The sequence below is a fragment of the Mus musculus genome, chromosome X (assembly GCF_000001635.26).
Source record: "Mus musculus strain C57BL/6J chromosome X, GRCm38.p6 C57BL/6J".
Lineage (NCBI taxonomy): Eukaryota > Metazoa > Chordata > Mammalia > Rodentia > Muridae > Mus > Mus musculus.
Window position 1 is genome coordinate 142,226,563 of NC_000086.7, and position 13,662 is coordinate 142,240,224.

At 39.4% G+C, this 13,662-nt stretch overlaps 1 protein-coding gene across 6 annotated transcripts; it reads left to right on the forward strand.

Annotated features, from left to right (window-relative positions):
* Nucleotides 1-207: 207 nt before the first annotated feature.
* On the forward strand, nucleotides 208-13,138 carry Nxt2 (nuclear transport factor 2-like export factor 2). Of its 6 annotated transcripts, none has more exons than NM_001290532.1 (5): nucleotides 208-369; nucleotides 1,729-1,819; nucleotides 2,962-3,048; nucleotides 10,222-10,366; nucleotides 11,084-13,138. In NM_001290532.1, the coding sequence occupies exons 1-5, from the start codon at nucleotides 278-280 to the stop codon at nucleotides 11,263-11,265; spliced, it is 597 nt and encodes a 198-aa protein (NP_001277461.1). In that variant the 5' UTR covers nucleotides 208-277; the 3' UTR covers nucleotides 11,266-13,138. The 6 variants fall into 6 exon arrangements, with proteins under 6 accessions (NP_001277461.1, XP_030107190.1, XP_030107191.1 ...); XM_030251330.1 differs by lacking the exon at nucleotides 208-369 and adding an exon at nucleotides 1,341-1,397 and having other exon boundaries at nucleotides 11,084-13,133; XM_030251331.1 differs by lacking the exon at nucleotides 208-369 and adding an exon at nucleotides 1,367-1,531 and having other exon boundaries at nucleotides 11,084-13,133.
* Nucleotides 13,139-13,662: the final 524 nt, after the last annotated feature.

Here is a 13,662-nt window from a genome sequence, read left to right on the forward strand (position 1 = left end):
CGGGAGGCAGAGGCAGGCGGATTTCTGACTTCTAGGCCAGCCTGGTCTACAGAGTGGGTTCCAGGTCAGCCAGGGCTATACAGAGAAACCCTGTCCCGAAAAAAAAAAAAAAAAGAATACAGGAAGTGAGCATCATCGCCGACAAAAAAAAAAAAAAAAAAAAAAAAAAAAAAGTGAAGTAACTAAGGCGCACGCGCAGTGACGTTCAGTTGCTCAGCTTTGGAGAAGTGAGCGGTAACCGTTAGTGGGATAGTGAGAGCTGACGGAGGATAAAGATATGAAAAAATTTCGAAGTAACTGGTCCAATGGGGACCAACATTTTGGAAACTCGGGCAGTTCCTGGGTGGAGCCACAAATCAACTACAAATAGTAAGTTTATAGAAATATTTTGATTCAAAAATTAGAAGTCCGGCGGTAGCCGCTTTGAAATCATTGGTTTTTTTAAAAAATGGCAGTGATATTTAAAAATGGGAATGGGTGGGTAGGGAAGTGGGGGACTTTTGGGATAGCATTGGAAATGTAATTGAGGAAAATACGTAATAAAAAAAAAATGGCAGTGGGAACCGGGCGGTCGTGGGAGCCGGGCAGTCGTGGCGCACGCCTTTAATCCCAGCACTCAGGAGGCAGAGGCAGGCAGATTTCTGACTTCGAGGCCAGCCTGGTCTACAGAGTGAGTTCCAGGACAGCCAGGGCTATACAGAGAAACACTGTCTCGAAAAAAAACAAAAACAAAAAACAAAACAAAACAAAACAAAAACCAAAAAACAAAAACAAACAAAAAATGGCAGTGGAGTAGTGAAACATTACTTGTACTTAAATCCTAGGTAGTCGCTGGTTAATCACTTTTTTAAATAGACTGATAAGAAAATAATATTTAACTTATAGTTGTCATAAATAATTGAGTATGAGTAAAAATGTTTAGAAACGTGCTTGTGATCACTACTAAACTGTTTCTTGTCCTGCTGTTCTTGAATACGCTGTGGAAACACACACCGTAGGGTTTAGGGGGGTAGTCCTTGTTATATAATCCCCCCAGAGTGGCGAGAATCCGTGAAATGCTTGTATATTAAACCGTGAGAAATTGTAGGCAGCCCAGCGAAGCTTAGTGGCCAAGGCTCAAAATGGAGAACATTTTAGAACTTTAAACAGTTTTTAAACCCCACTGGCCGTACTTTAAACAGTTTTCAGCACCCCCTGTACTTTAAAATTTTTCAGCCCTCGTGCAGTTGGCGGTTGGTGTTACTTTCCATAAGTTCTGCCCCCTTTTCCTATTGGCTACGGACATAGATTCCCCCCCCCCCCGTTTCTCGTTGGCCTTCAAATTTTGGCCCCGCCTCCTCGTGTGAAGAGGTTCCCACCCAAAATTGAATATTTAATATTAACTTGTGCCAGGACAGGTAGCTGGGAACTTGAGATGTATTTGTTTTCCATATTAAGCTTACAAAAGCAAGGTCCTCCCCTTCTGTTTTGTTGGGGTTTTGGGGGGATGGTGTAGGTTGGTTAGTTTTTTCGTTTATCTGTTTCTCTTATGGTAAATAAACAGTTTGCAAGTAATTTAAAACGGATGGGCGGGATCACTCGGAACTGAAGGGAAACGCTGCTTAAAGTTGGAACATCGGGGTGATTTTAACACCGGACTGAGCTACTTCCGGGGGACAATGGGCGGGTTGAGAAATCTGTGCCATTGGCGAGGTTCGTTTTGTTGCTAAACATCTCATCCTTCCACAGCCAAAGGACCCAGACGAGCGCGGAAGTGCGGACATCTCCGGGGCCAGCTCTGGAGCAGACCATTTCCAGCCCCCTGATGGCCTTGGCAGTGGTGAGTGCGTGACACCTCCTGGCGCCCGCGGCTTGGCCGAGGAGCAAGCAAGCTAGGGCTCGGGCAGCGGAGGGGAGGGGAGGGCAGCGGAGGGGAGGGCAGCCGAGGGGAGGGCAGCGGAGGGGAGGGCAGCCGAGGGGAGGGGAGGGAGAGGGGAAGGGAGGGGAGGGGAGGGGAGGGGGGAGGGGAGGGGAGGGAGAAGGGAGGAGGCGCGAGCATGAGCGAGTGGCGAATCAGGCTCCAGCCCGCCAGCCCCTGGGGCGGAGCTCGCGCCCTCCGCCCGCCCCCTGCTCCGGAGATGGAGCGGCTGGTGGGAGTCCAGCAGCCTGTGTGAGGATGCAGCTCTGTGGCCGGTGGCTTTAGGTGGCCCTCTTTCCGTTGGCGCTTAAAGATAGATAGATAGATGATAGATAGATAGATAGATAGATAGATAGATAGATAGATAGATAGATAGATAGATAGATAGATAGATAGAGCAAGCAAAAGCTCCGGATCCCTGAAAAAGGGTGGCGATTGTTTTTATTTATTTCAAAGACTAGAACTGCCTCCACAAAAGGGTTACTTCATCAGGGATACTCTGGTGAGAATGGATCTGAGGGGTTTCATTTCTTAGGTTCTGCAATTCACTTCCAGACACGAGTGAGTGGTTATATAACGTAAGAAAAATGTCTCCGTGAGGCTGCTTAGACGTTCACTTCTATTTTGACAGGTTTTTTTTTTTTTTGGTTTTTTTGTTTGTTTGTTTGTTTTTTAATCGCAGTAGCTTTTGAGCTTGGTCATAAGCGCTTGAAATGAAGCGCTTTGCTAGCCTACTCAATAATTGCCCACACTTCACACCTAGGGTCCCTGCCTCTGCACATCTCCGAGTTACAGATACATGCCAAGCAAAGAACCAAGATTCATATGTGACGAATGAAAAGATGGGAGATGAATGTGTTTTAAAGACATACACCTAAAACTAGCAGCAGATTTTCAAGCAGAAATTTGTGCCTTAATCTTAATACTCAAATTTATGTCATAGGAGTGGAATTCAAATGCAGCTTTAGAATGATGAGCATAAATTGACAACTTCTTTTGTGTATTTTGTGCTTGAGGGGGGATTGGTGGAATTATAATCTACATTTGTGAATATTTTCTCGTAGAATTTTAAAACTTATGTGGATCAGGCATGTAGAGCTGCCGAGGAATTTGTCAATATTTACTATGAGACAATGGACAAAAGACGACATGTGAGTTTTATAGTCTCTATTGTTCTTTGTTTAAATTTTATTTTTAAAATACCATTTATCTGACCTGCATATGTAATTATGGTGCACAAGTTCTTGAAGAGTTGCTTTCATTTGAGTACAGTTTGGTGGATTGTTTTTATGTTGTTGTTCTTTTTTCAGTTTTGGTGTTGTTTTATTTTGTTTTATTGGTTTGGTTTGGGAAGTGTTTTGTTGTATTAAGTTTTTGTTTGGGTTTTTTGAAACCCAAACATGTTGGAAGGCTGGGGAAAAGATCTGGTGGGACTTGGGGGAGAGAAAGAATATGATCAAAATATATTTAAATTTAAAAACGTTTAAATAAAAATATAAAAAGAAAACGAGTTGCTTATAGAGGGCATGGTAAGGTATTGGTGGGGATATCAGCTCTGGAATCATAAGTTTGACTTTACCTAGTTCCATGTTCATAGGCAAAGTCCCAAGTTTTCTTTACCTCGTTTTATTTTTAAATAGAAAAAATTGCGGTGCTGAAAATTGAACTCGGGGCCTTAACAGATTATGCAAGTACTTTACCACTGTCCTATATCCCCAGTTCGGAAATTAAACACTTCATATAACTGGGTCCAGCACACCTGTATATAAATAGTTGATTTTTTCTTAGTCCCTCGAATTAACATAGTTAAAGAAATTATGATGGTGTGGAATGGTGTGTCATTGCAGGGACATCTGTTGGTCTGCTTAAGATTCTCAGTTGTAGCTGGTGCTCACAATAAGAATTCCAGGAATAGACATGCTTTTAGTTTTCAATAGATCAAGGTCTCACTTTTTTTTTAAATCTTCATTGTAATTTATTCCTCAACTCTATTTTTATAGTATTTTATGTGCATTTGTATTTTGCCTGCATGTATGAACTGGAGTTAGATAGTTGTGAACTGACATGTAAGTGCTGGGAATTGAACTCAGGTCCACTGGTAGAACAGTCAGTGCTCTTAACCACTGAGCCATCTTGCAACCCCATCTCAACTCTATTTTAAAGGAATTAATTATTCCAGTATGTGATGGAATGAGCCTTGCCTTGTTCTCCCACCAGTGCAGGACAGTTTTGTTATTTTTAAAACTTTTTAAAGTAAGATAAAACATGTTATTATTGCTGACTTGAAACTGGAGGTGGCAAAAGCTATGACAATGGATGTTTATTGTCCTTTGTCATGAATATCTGTCATTTGTCCTGTCTTGGTGCTTTCAGAACTAATATATGCTGTTGAATTTAATGACACATGCCTTTAATCCAAGCACTTGGGAGGAACAAGTAGGTGTTTCTCTGAATTGAAGGCCAGCCCGGTATACATAGTGAGCTTCAGTACAGCCAGAGCTAAGATCTGCTTTCAGAAAAGTACTAGATAGATAGATAGATAGATAGATAGATAGATAGATAGATAGATAGATAGATAAGATAGATAAGATAGATAGATAGATAGATAGATAGATAGATAGATAGATAGATTACATAGATAGATTAGATAGATAGATAGATAGATAGATAGATAGATAGATAGATAGATAGATAGATAGATAGAGTAAAGGGGTAGGGGAAAGCATAGCCCAGCCCTCTTGGTACATACCTGGAATTGTAGAATCCTAGAGGTGGAGTGGCTTTGAGGCCATCATGGGACACATGACAAAGGGTTTTTGTTTTTTAAAAACAGGTCACATAGTTAATTAAGTGCAAGAGCATATGTGATCCTGTTAATCCAACTTACCTTTGAGAATAAAACAAATAATGTGTCACTTGACCCAATAGAGTTAATGCTGCTGGATTTTTGTCTTATTTGGACCTTATCACACTCACTGTCAAAAGCACTACTTTAGGTGATTCTGACTCTTTTGAACTTACTATGCCAATATTAAAAAAAAATTAATTCTTCCTAACCTAAAAGCATCAAGTTATTCACATGTATGTAGTCATTAGACTCAAAGTGTATTAGGGCTTATTGGGTAACCTAACTCTCAGGATTGGAGAAGAGAAAGCAAAACTGGATTGAAATTGCGTGTGCTTTGGGGTTTGTGATCACTTTATTCATTTTTAAATAGCAAAATTTTAAAACCCTTACTATTTAAGGGATGCAAGATTTTCTCATCAAAATTAAAATGGAAATATTAAAATATAAATTTCCAGGTTTACAGAGTTGGATAATATGTATTCAAGGCAAGGTAGACATCATGGCCACATTATTTTCCAAAACTAATGAGTCAGAAGTGAAAGTAGATATAGTGGAGGTAGAGACTCTGCCATGAAAATGTTCACATACCATCTTTTTTTTCCATTTAACTTTTTCTGACTAATTTTTTATTAGATACTTTCTTCATTTACATTTCAAATGCTATCCCCAAAGCCCCCTATACCCTCCCCTCGCCCTGCTCCCCAACCCACCCATTCCTGCTTCCTGGCTCTGGCATTCCTCTGTACTGGGGCATATGATCTTCACAAGACCAAGGTCCTCTCCTCCCATTGATAGCCAACTAGGCCATCCAGTGCTACATATGCAACTAGAGACACGAGCTCTGGGGGTTCTGGTTAGTTCATATTGTTGTTCCTCCAATAGGGTTGCAGATCCCTTTAACCTCCTTGGGTACTTTCTCTACCTCCTTCACTAGGGGCCCTGGGTTCCATCCAAAAGATGACTGTGAGCATCCACTTCTGTATTTGCCAGGCATTGGCATAGACTCACAAGAGAGAGCTATGTCAGGGTCCTGTCAGCAAAATCTTTCTGGCATATGCAATAGTGTCTGGGTTTGGTGGTTATATATGGGATGGATCCCCAGGATGGTCTTTCCTTCTGTCTCAGCTCCAAACTTTGTCTCTGTAACTCCTTCCATGGATATTTTGTATCCACACTTTGGTCTTTCTTCTTCTTGAGTTTCATGTGTTTTGCAAATTGTATCTTGGATACTCTAAGTTTCTGGGCTAATATCTGCTTATCAGTGAGTGCATATCATGTGTGTTCTTTTGTGATTGGGTTACCCCATTCAGAATGATATCCTCCAGATCCATCCATTTGCCTACGAATTTCATGAATTCATTGTTTTTAATAGCTGAGTAGTATTGCATTGTGTAAATGTACCACATTTTCTGTATCCATTCCTCTGTTAAGGGACATCTGGGTTCATTCCAGCTTCTGCCTATTATAAATAAGGCTGCTATGAACATAGTGGAGCATGTGTCCTTATTACCACTTGGAACAACTTCTGGGTATATGGCCAGGAGAGGAATTGCTGGATCTCCTTAATACAATGTCCAATTTTCTGAGGAACAACCAGACTGATTTCCAGAGTGGTTGTACCAGCTTGCAATCCCACCAACAATGGAGGAGCCTCCCTCTTTCTCCACATCCTCACCAGCATCTGCTGTCAGCTGAATTTTTGATCTTAGCCATTCTGACTGGTGTGAGGTGGAATCTCAGGGTTGTTTTGATTTGTATTTCCCTGATGATTAAGGATGTTGAACATTTTTTCAGGTGCTTCTCAGCCCTTCGGTATTCCTCAGTTAAGAATTCTTTGTTTAGCTCTGTACCCCATTTTTAATAGGGTTGTTTGATTTTCTGTAGCCCATCTTCTTGAGTTCTTTATATATTGGATATTAGTCCCCTATCTGATTTAGGATTGGTAAAGATTCTTTCCCAATCTGTTGGTGGCCTTTTTGTCTTTTTCCCTTATTCATAAGGGAAATTGGTCTGAAGTTCTCTATCTTTGTTGGGACTTTCTGTGGTTTAGGTATCAGAGTAATTGTGGCTTCATAGAATGAATTGGGTAGAGTACCTTCTACTTCTATTTTGTGGAATAGTTTGAGGAGAACTGGAGTTGGTCTTCTTTGAAGGTCTGATAGAACTCTGCACTAAACCCATCTGGTCCTGGGCTTTTTTTTGGTTGGGAGACTATTAATGACTGCTTCTATTTCTTTAGGGGATATAGGACTGTTTAGGTCATTAATCTGATCTTGTTTTAACTTTGGTACCTGGTTTCTGTCTAGAAATTTGTCCATTTCATCCAGGTTTTCCAGTTTTGTTGAGTATAGCCTTTTGTAGTAGGATCTGATAGTGTTTTGGATTTACTCATGTTCTGTTGTTCTGTCTACCTTTTCATTTCTGGTTTTGTTAATTAGTCTGCTGTCCCTTTGCCCTCTAGTGAGTCAAGGTAAGGGTTTATCTATCTTGATTTTCTCAAAAAGAAAAAAAAAACAGCTCCTGGTTTGGTTGATTCTTTGAATAGTTCTTTTTCTTTCCACTTAGTTGATTTCACCCCTGAGTTTGATTATTTCCTGCCCTCTACTCCTCTTGGGTGAATTTGCTTCCTTTTGTTCTAGAGCTTTTAGGTGTGCTGTCAAGCTGCTAGTATATGCTCTCTCTAGTTTCTGTTTAGAGGCACTAAGATCTATGAGTTTTCCTCTTAGGAATGTTTTCATCGTGTCCCATGAGTTTGGGTATTTTGTGACTTCATTTTCATTAAACTCTAAAAAGTCTTTAATTTCTTTCTTTATTTCTTCTTTGACCAAGGTATCATTGAGAAGAGTGTTGTTCGGTTTCCACGTGAATGTTGGCTTTCTATTATTTATGTTGTTATTGAAGATCAGCCTTAGTCCATGGTGATCTGATAGGATGCATGGGACAATTTCAATATTTTTGTATCTGTGGAGGCCTGTTTTATGACAGATTATATGATCGATTTTGGAGGAGGTACCATGAGAAGAAGGTGCTGAGAAGAAGGTATATACTTTTGATTTAGGATAAAATGTTCTGTAGATATCTATTAGATCCATTTGTTTCATAACTTCTGTGAGTTTCACACTGTCCCTGTTTAGTTTCTGTTTCCACGATCTGTCCATTGATGAAAGTGGTGTGTTGAAGTCTCCCACTATTATTGTGTGAGGTGCAATGTGTGCTTTGAGCTTCACTATAGTTTCTTTAATGAATGTGGCCGCCCTTACATTTGGAGCATAGATATTCAGAATTGAGACTTCATCTTGGAAGATTTTACCTTTGATGCGTATGAAGTGCCCTTCCTCGTCTTTTTTGATAACTTTGGGTTGGAAGTCGATTTTATTCTATATTAGAATGGCTACTCCAGCTTGTTTCTTCAGACTATTTTCTTAGAAAATTGTTTTCCAGCCTTTCACTCTGAGGTAGTGTCTGTCCTTTTCCCTGAGATGGGTTTCCTGTAAGCAGCAAAAAGTTGGATCCTGTTTGTGTAGCCAGTCTGTTAGTCTATGACTTTTTATTTGGGAATTGAGTCCATTGATATTAAGAGATATTAAGGAAATGTAATTGTTGCTTCCTGTTATTTTTGTTGTTAAAGTTAGGATTCTGTTCTTGCAGCTGTCTTCTTTTAGTTTTGTTGAAGGATTACTTTCTTGCTTTTTCTAGGGTGTAGTTTCCATCCTTGTGTTGTTGTTTTCCCTTTATTATCCTTTGAAGGGCTGGATTCCTGGAAAGATATTGTGTGAATTTGGTTTTGTCATGAAATATTTTGGTTTCTCCATCTATGGTAATTGAGAGTTTTGCTGGATATAGTAGCCTGGGCTGGCATTTGTGTTCTCTTACGGTCTGCATAACATCTGTCCAGGATCTTCTGTCTTTCATAGTCTCTGGTGAGAAGTCTGGTGTAATTCTAATAGGTCTGCCTTTATATGTTAGTTGACCTTTTTCCCTTACTGCTTTTAATATTCTATCTTTATTTAGTGCATGTTTTGTTCTGATTATTACATGTCGGGGGCAATTTCTTTTCTGGTCCAGTCTATTTAGAGTTCTGTAGGCTTCTTGTATGTTCGTGGGCATCTCTTTCTTTAGGTTTGGGAAGTTTTCTTCTATAATTTTGTTGAAGATATTTGCTGGCCCTTTAAGGTGAAAATCTTCATTCTCATCTATACCTGTTATCCATAAGTTTGGTCTTCTCATTGTGTTCTTGATTTCCTGTATACTTTGAGTTAGGATCTTTTTGCATTTACTTTGATTGTTGTGCCGATGTTCTCTATGGAATCTTCTGCACCTGAGACTATCTCTTCCATCTCTTGTATTCTGTTGCTGATGCTTACATCTATGGTTCCTTATTTCTTTCCTAGGGTTTCTATCTCCAGAGTTACCTCCCTTAGGGTTTTCTTCATTGTTTCTACTTCCATTTTTAGATCTTGGATGGTTTTGTTCAATTCCACTACCTATTTGGTTGTGTTTTCCTGTAATTTTTTAAGGGATTTTTTGTTTACTCTGTAAGGTCTTCTACCTGTTTAGCATTGTTTTCCTGTAATTCCTTGAGGGAATTTTGTGCTTCCTCTTTAAGGGCTTATACCTCTTTAGCAGTGTTCTCCTGTATTTCTTTAAGTGAGTTATTAATGCCCTTCTTAAAATCCTCTACCAGCATCATGAGATATGATTTTAGATCCAAATCTTGCCTTTCCGGTGTGTTTCGGTATCCAGGACTCGATGTGGTGGGTGTACTGGGTTCTGATGATGCCCAGTGTTCTTGATTTCTGTTAGTAAGATTCTAAAGTTTGCCTTTTGCCATCTGGCAATCTCTGGTGTTAGATGTTCTAATTGTCTCTGGCTGGAGCTTGTTCCTCCTGTGATTCTTTAGCCTCTGTCAGCACTCCTGGGAGACCAACTCTGTCCTGAGTCCCAGTGGTCAGAGTACTCTCTGCAGGCAAGCTCTCTTCTGGCAGGGAAGGTGTCCAGCAGTCTGGAGCTCAGATCCACCTCCTGATTCCTGAGTTCAGAGGTCTCCCTGGAGGCTGACTCTCCTCTGGCAGGGAAGGTGTCCAGGAGTCTGGGTCTCAGCCCCGCCTCCTGGCTGAGGATGAAGGCCCAAAGGGACCCTGTCCAAGAAGCTCTGTTGCTTCTGAAGCCCATGTGCTCTCCTGCATAGACTGGTCTCAGTGATCCCAAGCTTCTGGGTGTGCTAGGGCCTGCCTTTGTGCTTTGACCCTGTTGCTGCTAGCACATGACCCTCTGGGATTTTTGGAACTGATGTTGTGTTCCACTCACAGTGATCTCAAGATCCCGGGTGTCCTAGGGTGTATGCAGCATGGAGAGTCCTCTGGGGACCTTGGGGCCCTCCACTGAGATTGTGCCCAAACCCGTCTAATCTTAATGCATTTGTAGAAGATGCTTATGGGTAAAAAATCCATTTTTAAACTTTTCCTTTATTTTTTAGGCACTTGTCAGGCTGTATTTGGACAAAGCCACTCTAATCTGGAATGGAAATGTTGTTACAGGGCTGGAAGCCCTTGCTAATTTTTTTGAGATGTTGCCTTCCAGCGAATTCCAGATCAATATGTTAGATTGCCAACCAGTTCATGGTGAGTATCAAACTATCTCCTTTATTTTAGGTTCGTAAACACTGAGGTCTACAACCCAAGCAGCAGTAACCTTCAGTAGTGGGTGTGTTTACTTATTTAAGCAAGTTAAGTGTCACAAAAACAAATTTATACAGTCAGGCTTTGGGTCTTCTTTTAGGTGATTTTCACCCCAGATAACCACCATTAATTTTGAGAGATTGTGATTTTTTGTTAATGAAAAGGAGAATGCCTACAGAAAAAATAATTTATGTCATATCATAGATTAATGCGTTTGAGTGTTTGTTAAAATTTTAGAGAACTGTATTCTGTGAAAGAATGACTTGTGACAAAATTTGATTCACAGTGGATTGATGCAGTGTGCAATACTTACCTCTAGATGGAGTACTTACTTTCTCATATAGTTGTTTATAATGATATTCGCCCTTATGTTTCCTGAAGAATGGCTTCAGAAACAAACTGTGAATGATGTTAGATATGTAATGAAATATTAACACATGTAGGGAGCATATGGTCATGTTAGCTTTTTAATCTCTGTTTTGAAATTTGAGAGTACTCTGTAAATCTTTCTGGACTAAAAAAATCATGTTAATTTTTTTTAAATATTAAACTATTAACTTTGGGATGCCTGCTTAAAGTACAGAATAGTCATAAAAATACTTTAACATTACATCATAAGCTTAGATAAGTGACCTATTTCTCTTGTTTCTGTTGCTAAAGAGCAAGCTACCCAGTGCCAAACTACAGTGCTCGTTGTGACCAGTGGAGTTGTGAAGTTTGATGGAAACAAGCAGCACTTCTTTAACCAGAACTTCCTGCTGACTGCGCAGAGCACTCCTAACAGCACTGTGTGGAAGATTGCAAGTGATTGCTTCCGTTTTCAAGATTGGGCTAGTATTTAAAGGAGCAAAAACCCACTCTATTGGTCCATTAGTTCCAGCAAGAGAAGTTAGAGGAGAATTAATATATTTCGTGCAAAAGTACTACAAACTTAAGTGTATGTGCTAAAACTAAATGTATGTAACATTTTTTTTTTAGCAGCGCCTTTGCTAGATCAGCTGCCAGTTTGGATTATTGCCCTTAAGAGCTTTAAAGATAGTTTTTTTTACATGCCTTATGCATACATTCCACTACTGACACTCTCAAGGTAATATTAAACATGATCTAGGTACTAAGATATTCACTGTGAACCCGATCTATTGCACAAATGGAGTCCTTTTGTATTACTCTCTATGGGATAGCACAAGATAGCTCTGTAGGATAGTCTCAGTTACTAGGGTAATTTCTCAATGAAGCACATGCCTGTTTACGATTAACACTAAAGTTTTAATATATAAGTATTTGAAGTCTGTTCAACTTAGTTTTACGCTAGTGTTCTGACATATTTTAATTGCATATAACTGTATAATAGTCCGTGTTGTTTTCTTGCATTGACATGTTTCCTTTTGAAATGAGGTAATCAATTAGGTGGGGAAAAAAATGTTCTCGACTGATACTTGTATATCGGGTGCATTTAATGGCAGTCACAACTCTGAAACCTTTTGTTCGTGCCGGCTTCAGGTCAATGTGTTTATGTGATAAATGGGAGTGATAACAGAAGCTTTAATGGGAGAGTAAGAAATGAGAAACATAGAAATCTAAGGCTGAAGCCAACACCAAAAGAGGGAGCACACCTGTTCCCTACCTCCTGGAAGTGGAGCCAAGTTTCAGGATTTGCATCCCAAGAGTCTCTAAGAATTCTTGCCATGGTCCTAAAAACTGGATTTTAAGATTATTTTACTTCCCCTTCATGCCTGTCTCCAGTATCCACCCCAGCTTCTTTCTGAATGTAAGGGATTAAGATATCAGCTGTAAACTTAACTTTGTCTCCGAATCTGAGAATTCGAAAGAAAGCTATGCTCAGTCTCTGTACATGCTGAACTCCAAATTCTTCCATATCAACTTCAAGCCCCAAGCCTCCAATGTATTACCTACCATGCGCATGAATAATTTTCTTCCATGGCTTTTACACTGTCAACGGCTTTACCTACTTTTTAAAATTAAGTCTTTGATTTTATGATTTATTTCTGTATGGCACTGGATAAAAATATTATTAAAACATTTCTGCCTATGGTTAAAAATCCAGAAATCAAAGAAATGATCTTCATGATAAACTTCAAAGGAACAAACTTTATGTTTTAGCTTCTAAAGACAAAAATATAGTGTTTTTAGCTTTTAGTTAAACTTTATAATTCTTTGCAATTTTTAAGTATTTTAAACTAAATATGCAAGGTTTGTTCTATATTATGATCACTATTAATCTTTTATCACTCAATTTTAAAACTAGTAATTTACTTTGGCTCAGAAATGTACTATATTTATAATTATTGTATTATTTAAATTAAATAGAAGGTGATAGAACTGATATTTAAAACCATGGCTCATTTAAGTTCTTATCAAAACATATACATTCTAGTCTATTCAGAGTGAGCTTGCTCTTATTTTGAATTTTTTCCATTAACTATATCTTTAGCAAAAATAATTAAAATGCCCAGTCACTGCCCTTTCTATTGGTGGAGAACAATCGCAAAATCTGTGTATAATTAGCAATAACAGAACTAAACCATTGTTTAGTTGCTAATCATATGTTGCTTTATCCATATGCTGTATGACTCCATAACATGTATGACTTTAAATGGCTGGAACTGCTCATATGTGGACTAAACTATTTTTGACATGTTCATATTTTTATAACTTAAGAAATAAAATAAAAGCTGCATTTTCACAAGTTTTCTCAAGTCTTTCTTAAGGTTTTTTTGGTTTTGTATTTAAGGCCCCAGAGTGGGAACCACTTAATTATTAGAATTATTTTTTAAATATTTTATTGGTTAATTTATTTATTTACATTTTAAAGGTTATCCCCTTTCCCAGTTTCCTCTCCATAAACCCCTTATCCCATCCCCCTTCACCTGATTCTATGAGGGAGCTCCCTACCCACCCACCCACCCACCCACTTCCATCTCACCACCCTAGCATTCCTCTACACTGGGGCATCCAGCCTTCAAAGGACCAAGAGTCCCTCCTCCCATTGATGTCCAACAAGGTCATCCTCTGCTACATATGCAGCTGGGGCCATGGGTCCCTCCATGTGTACTCTTTGGTTGGTGGTTTAGTCCCTGGGAACTCTGGGGGTACTGTTTGGTTCATATTGTTGTTCCTCCTATGGGGCTGCAAACCCCTTCAGCTCCTTCAGTCCTTCCCCTAACACCTCCATTGGGGTCTCCGTGCTCAGTCCAATAGTTGGCTGCAAGTATCCAAAT

What these genes read in the sequence shown, in the direction of transcription:
- Nxt2 (NM_001290532.1), top strand. Translation starts at nt 278, where the DNA reads ATGAAAAAATTTCGAAGTAACTGGTCCAATGGGGACCAACATTTTGGA. An exon ending in CCACAAATCAACTACAAATA is followed by an intron (nt 370 to 1,728) that starts GTAAGTTTATAG and finishes ATCCTTCCACAG; the next exon opens with CCAAAGGACCCAGACGAGCG. An exon ending in AGATTGCCAACCAGTTCATG is followed by an intron (nt 10,367 to 11,083) that starts GTGAGTATCAAA and finishes CTGTTGCTAAAG; the next exon opens with AGCAAGCTACCCAGTGCCAA.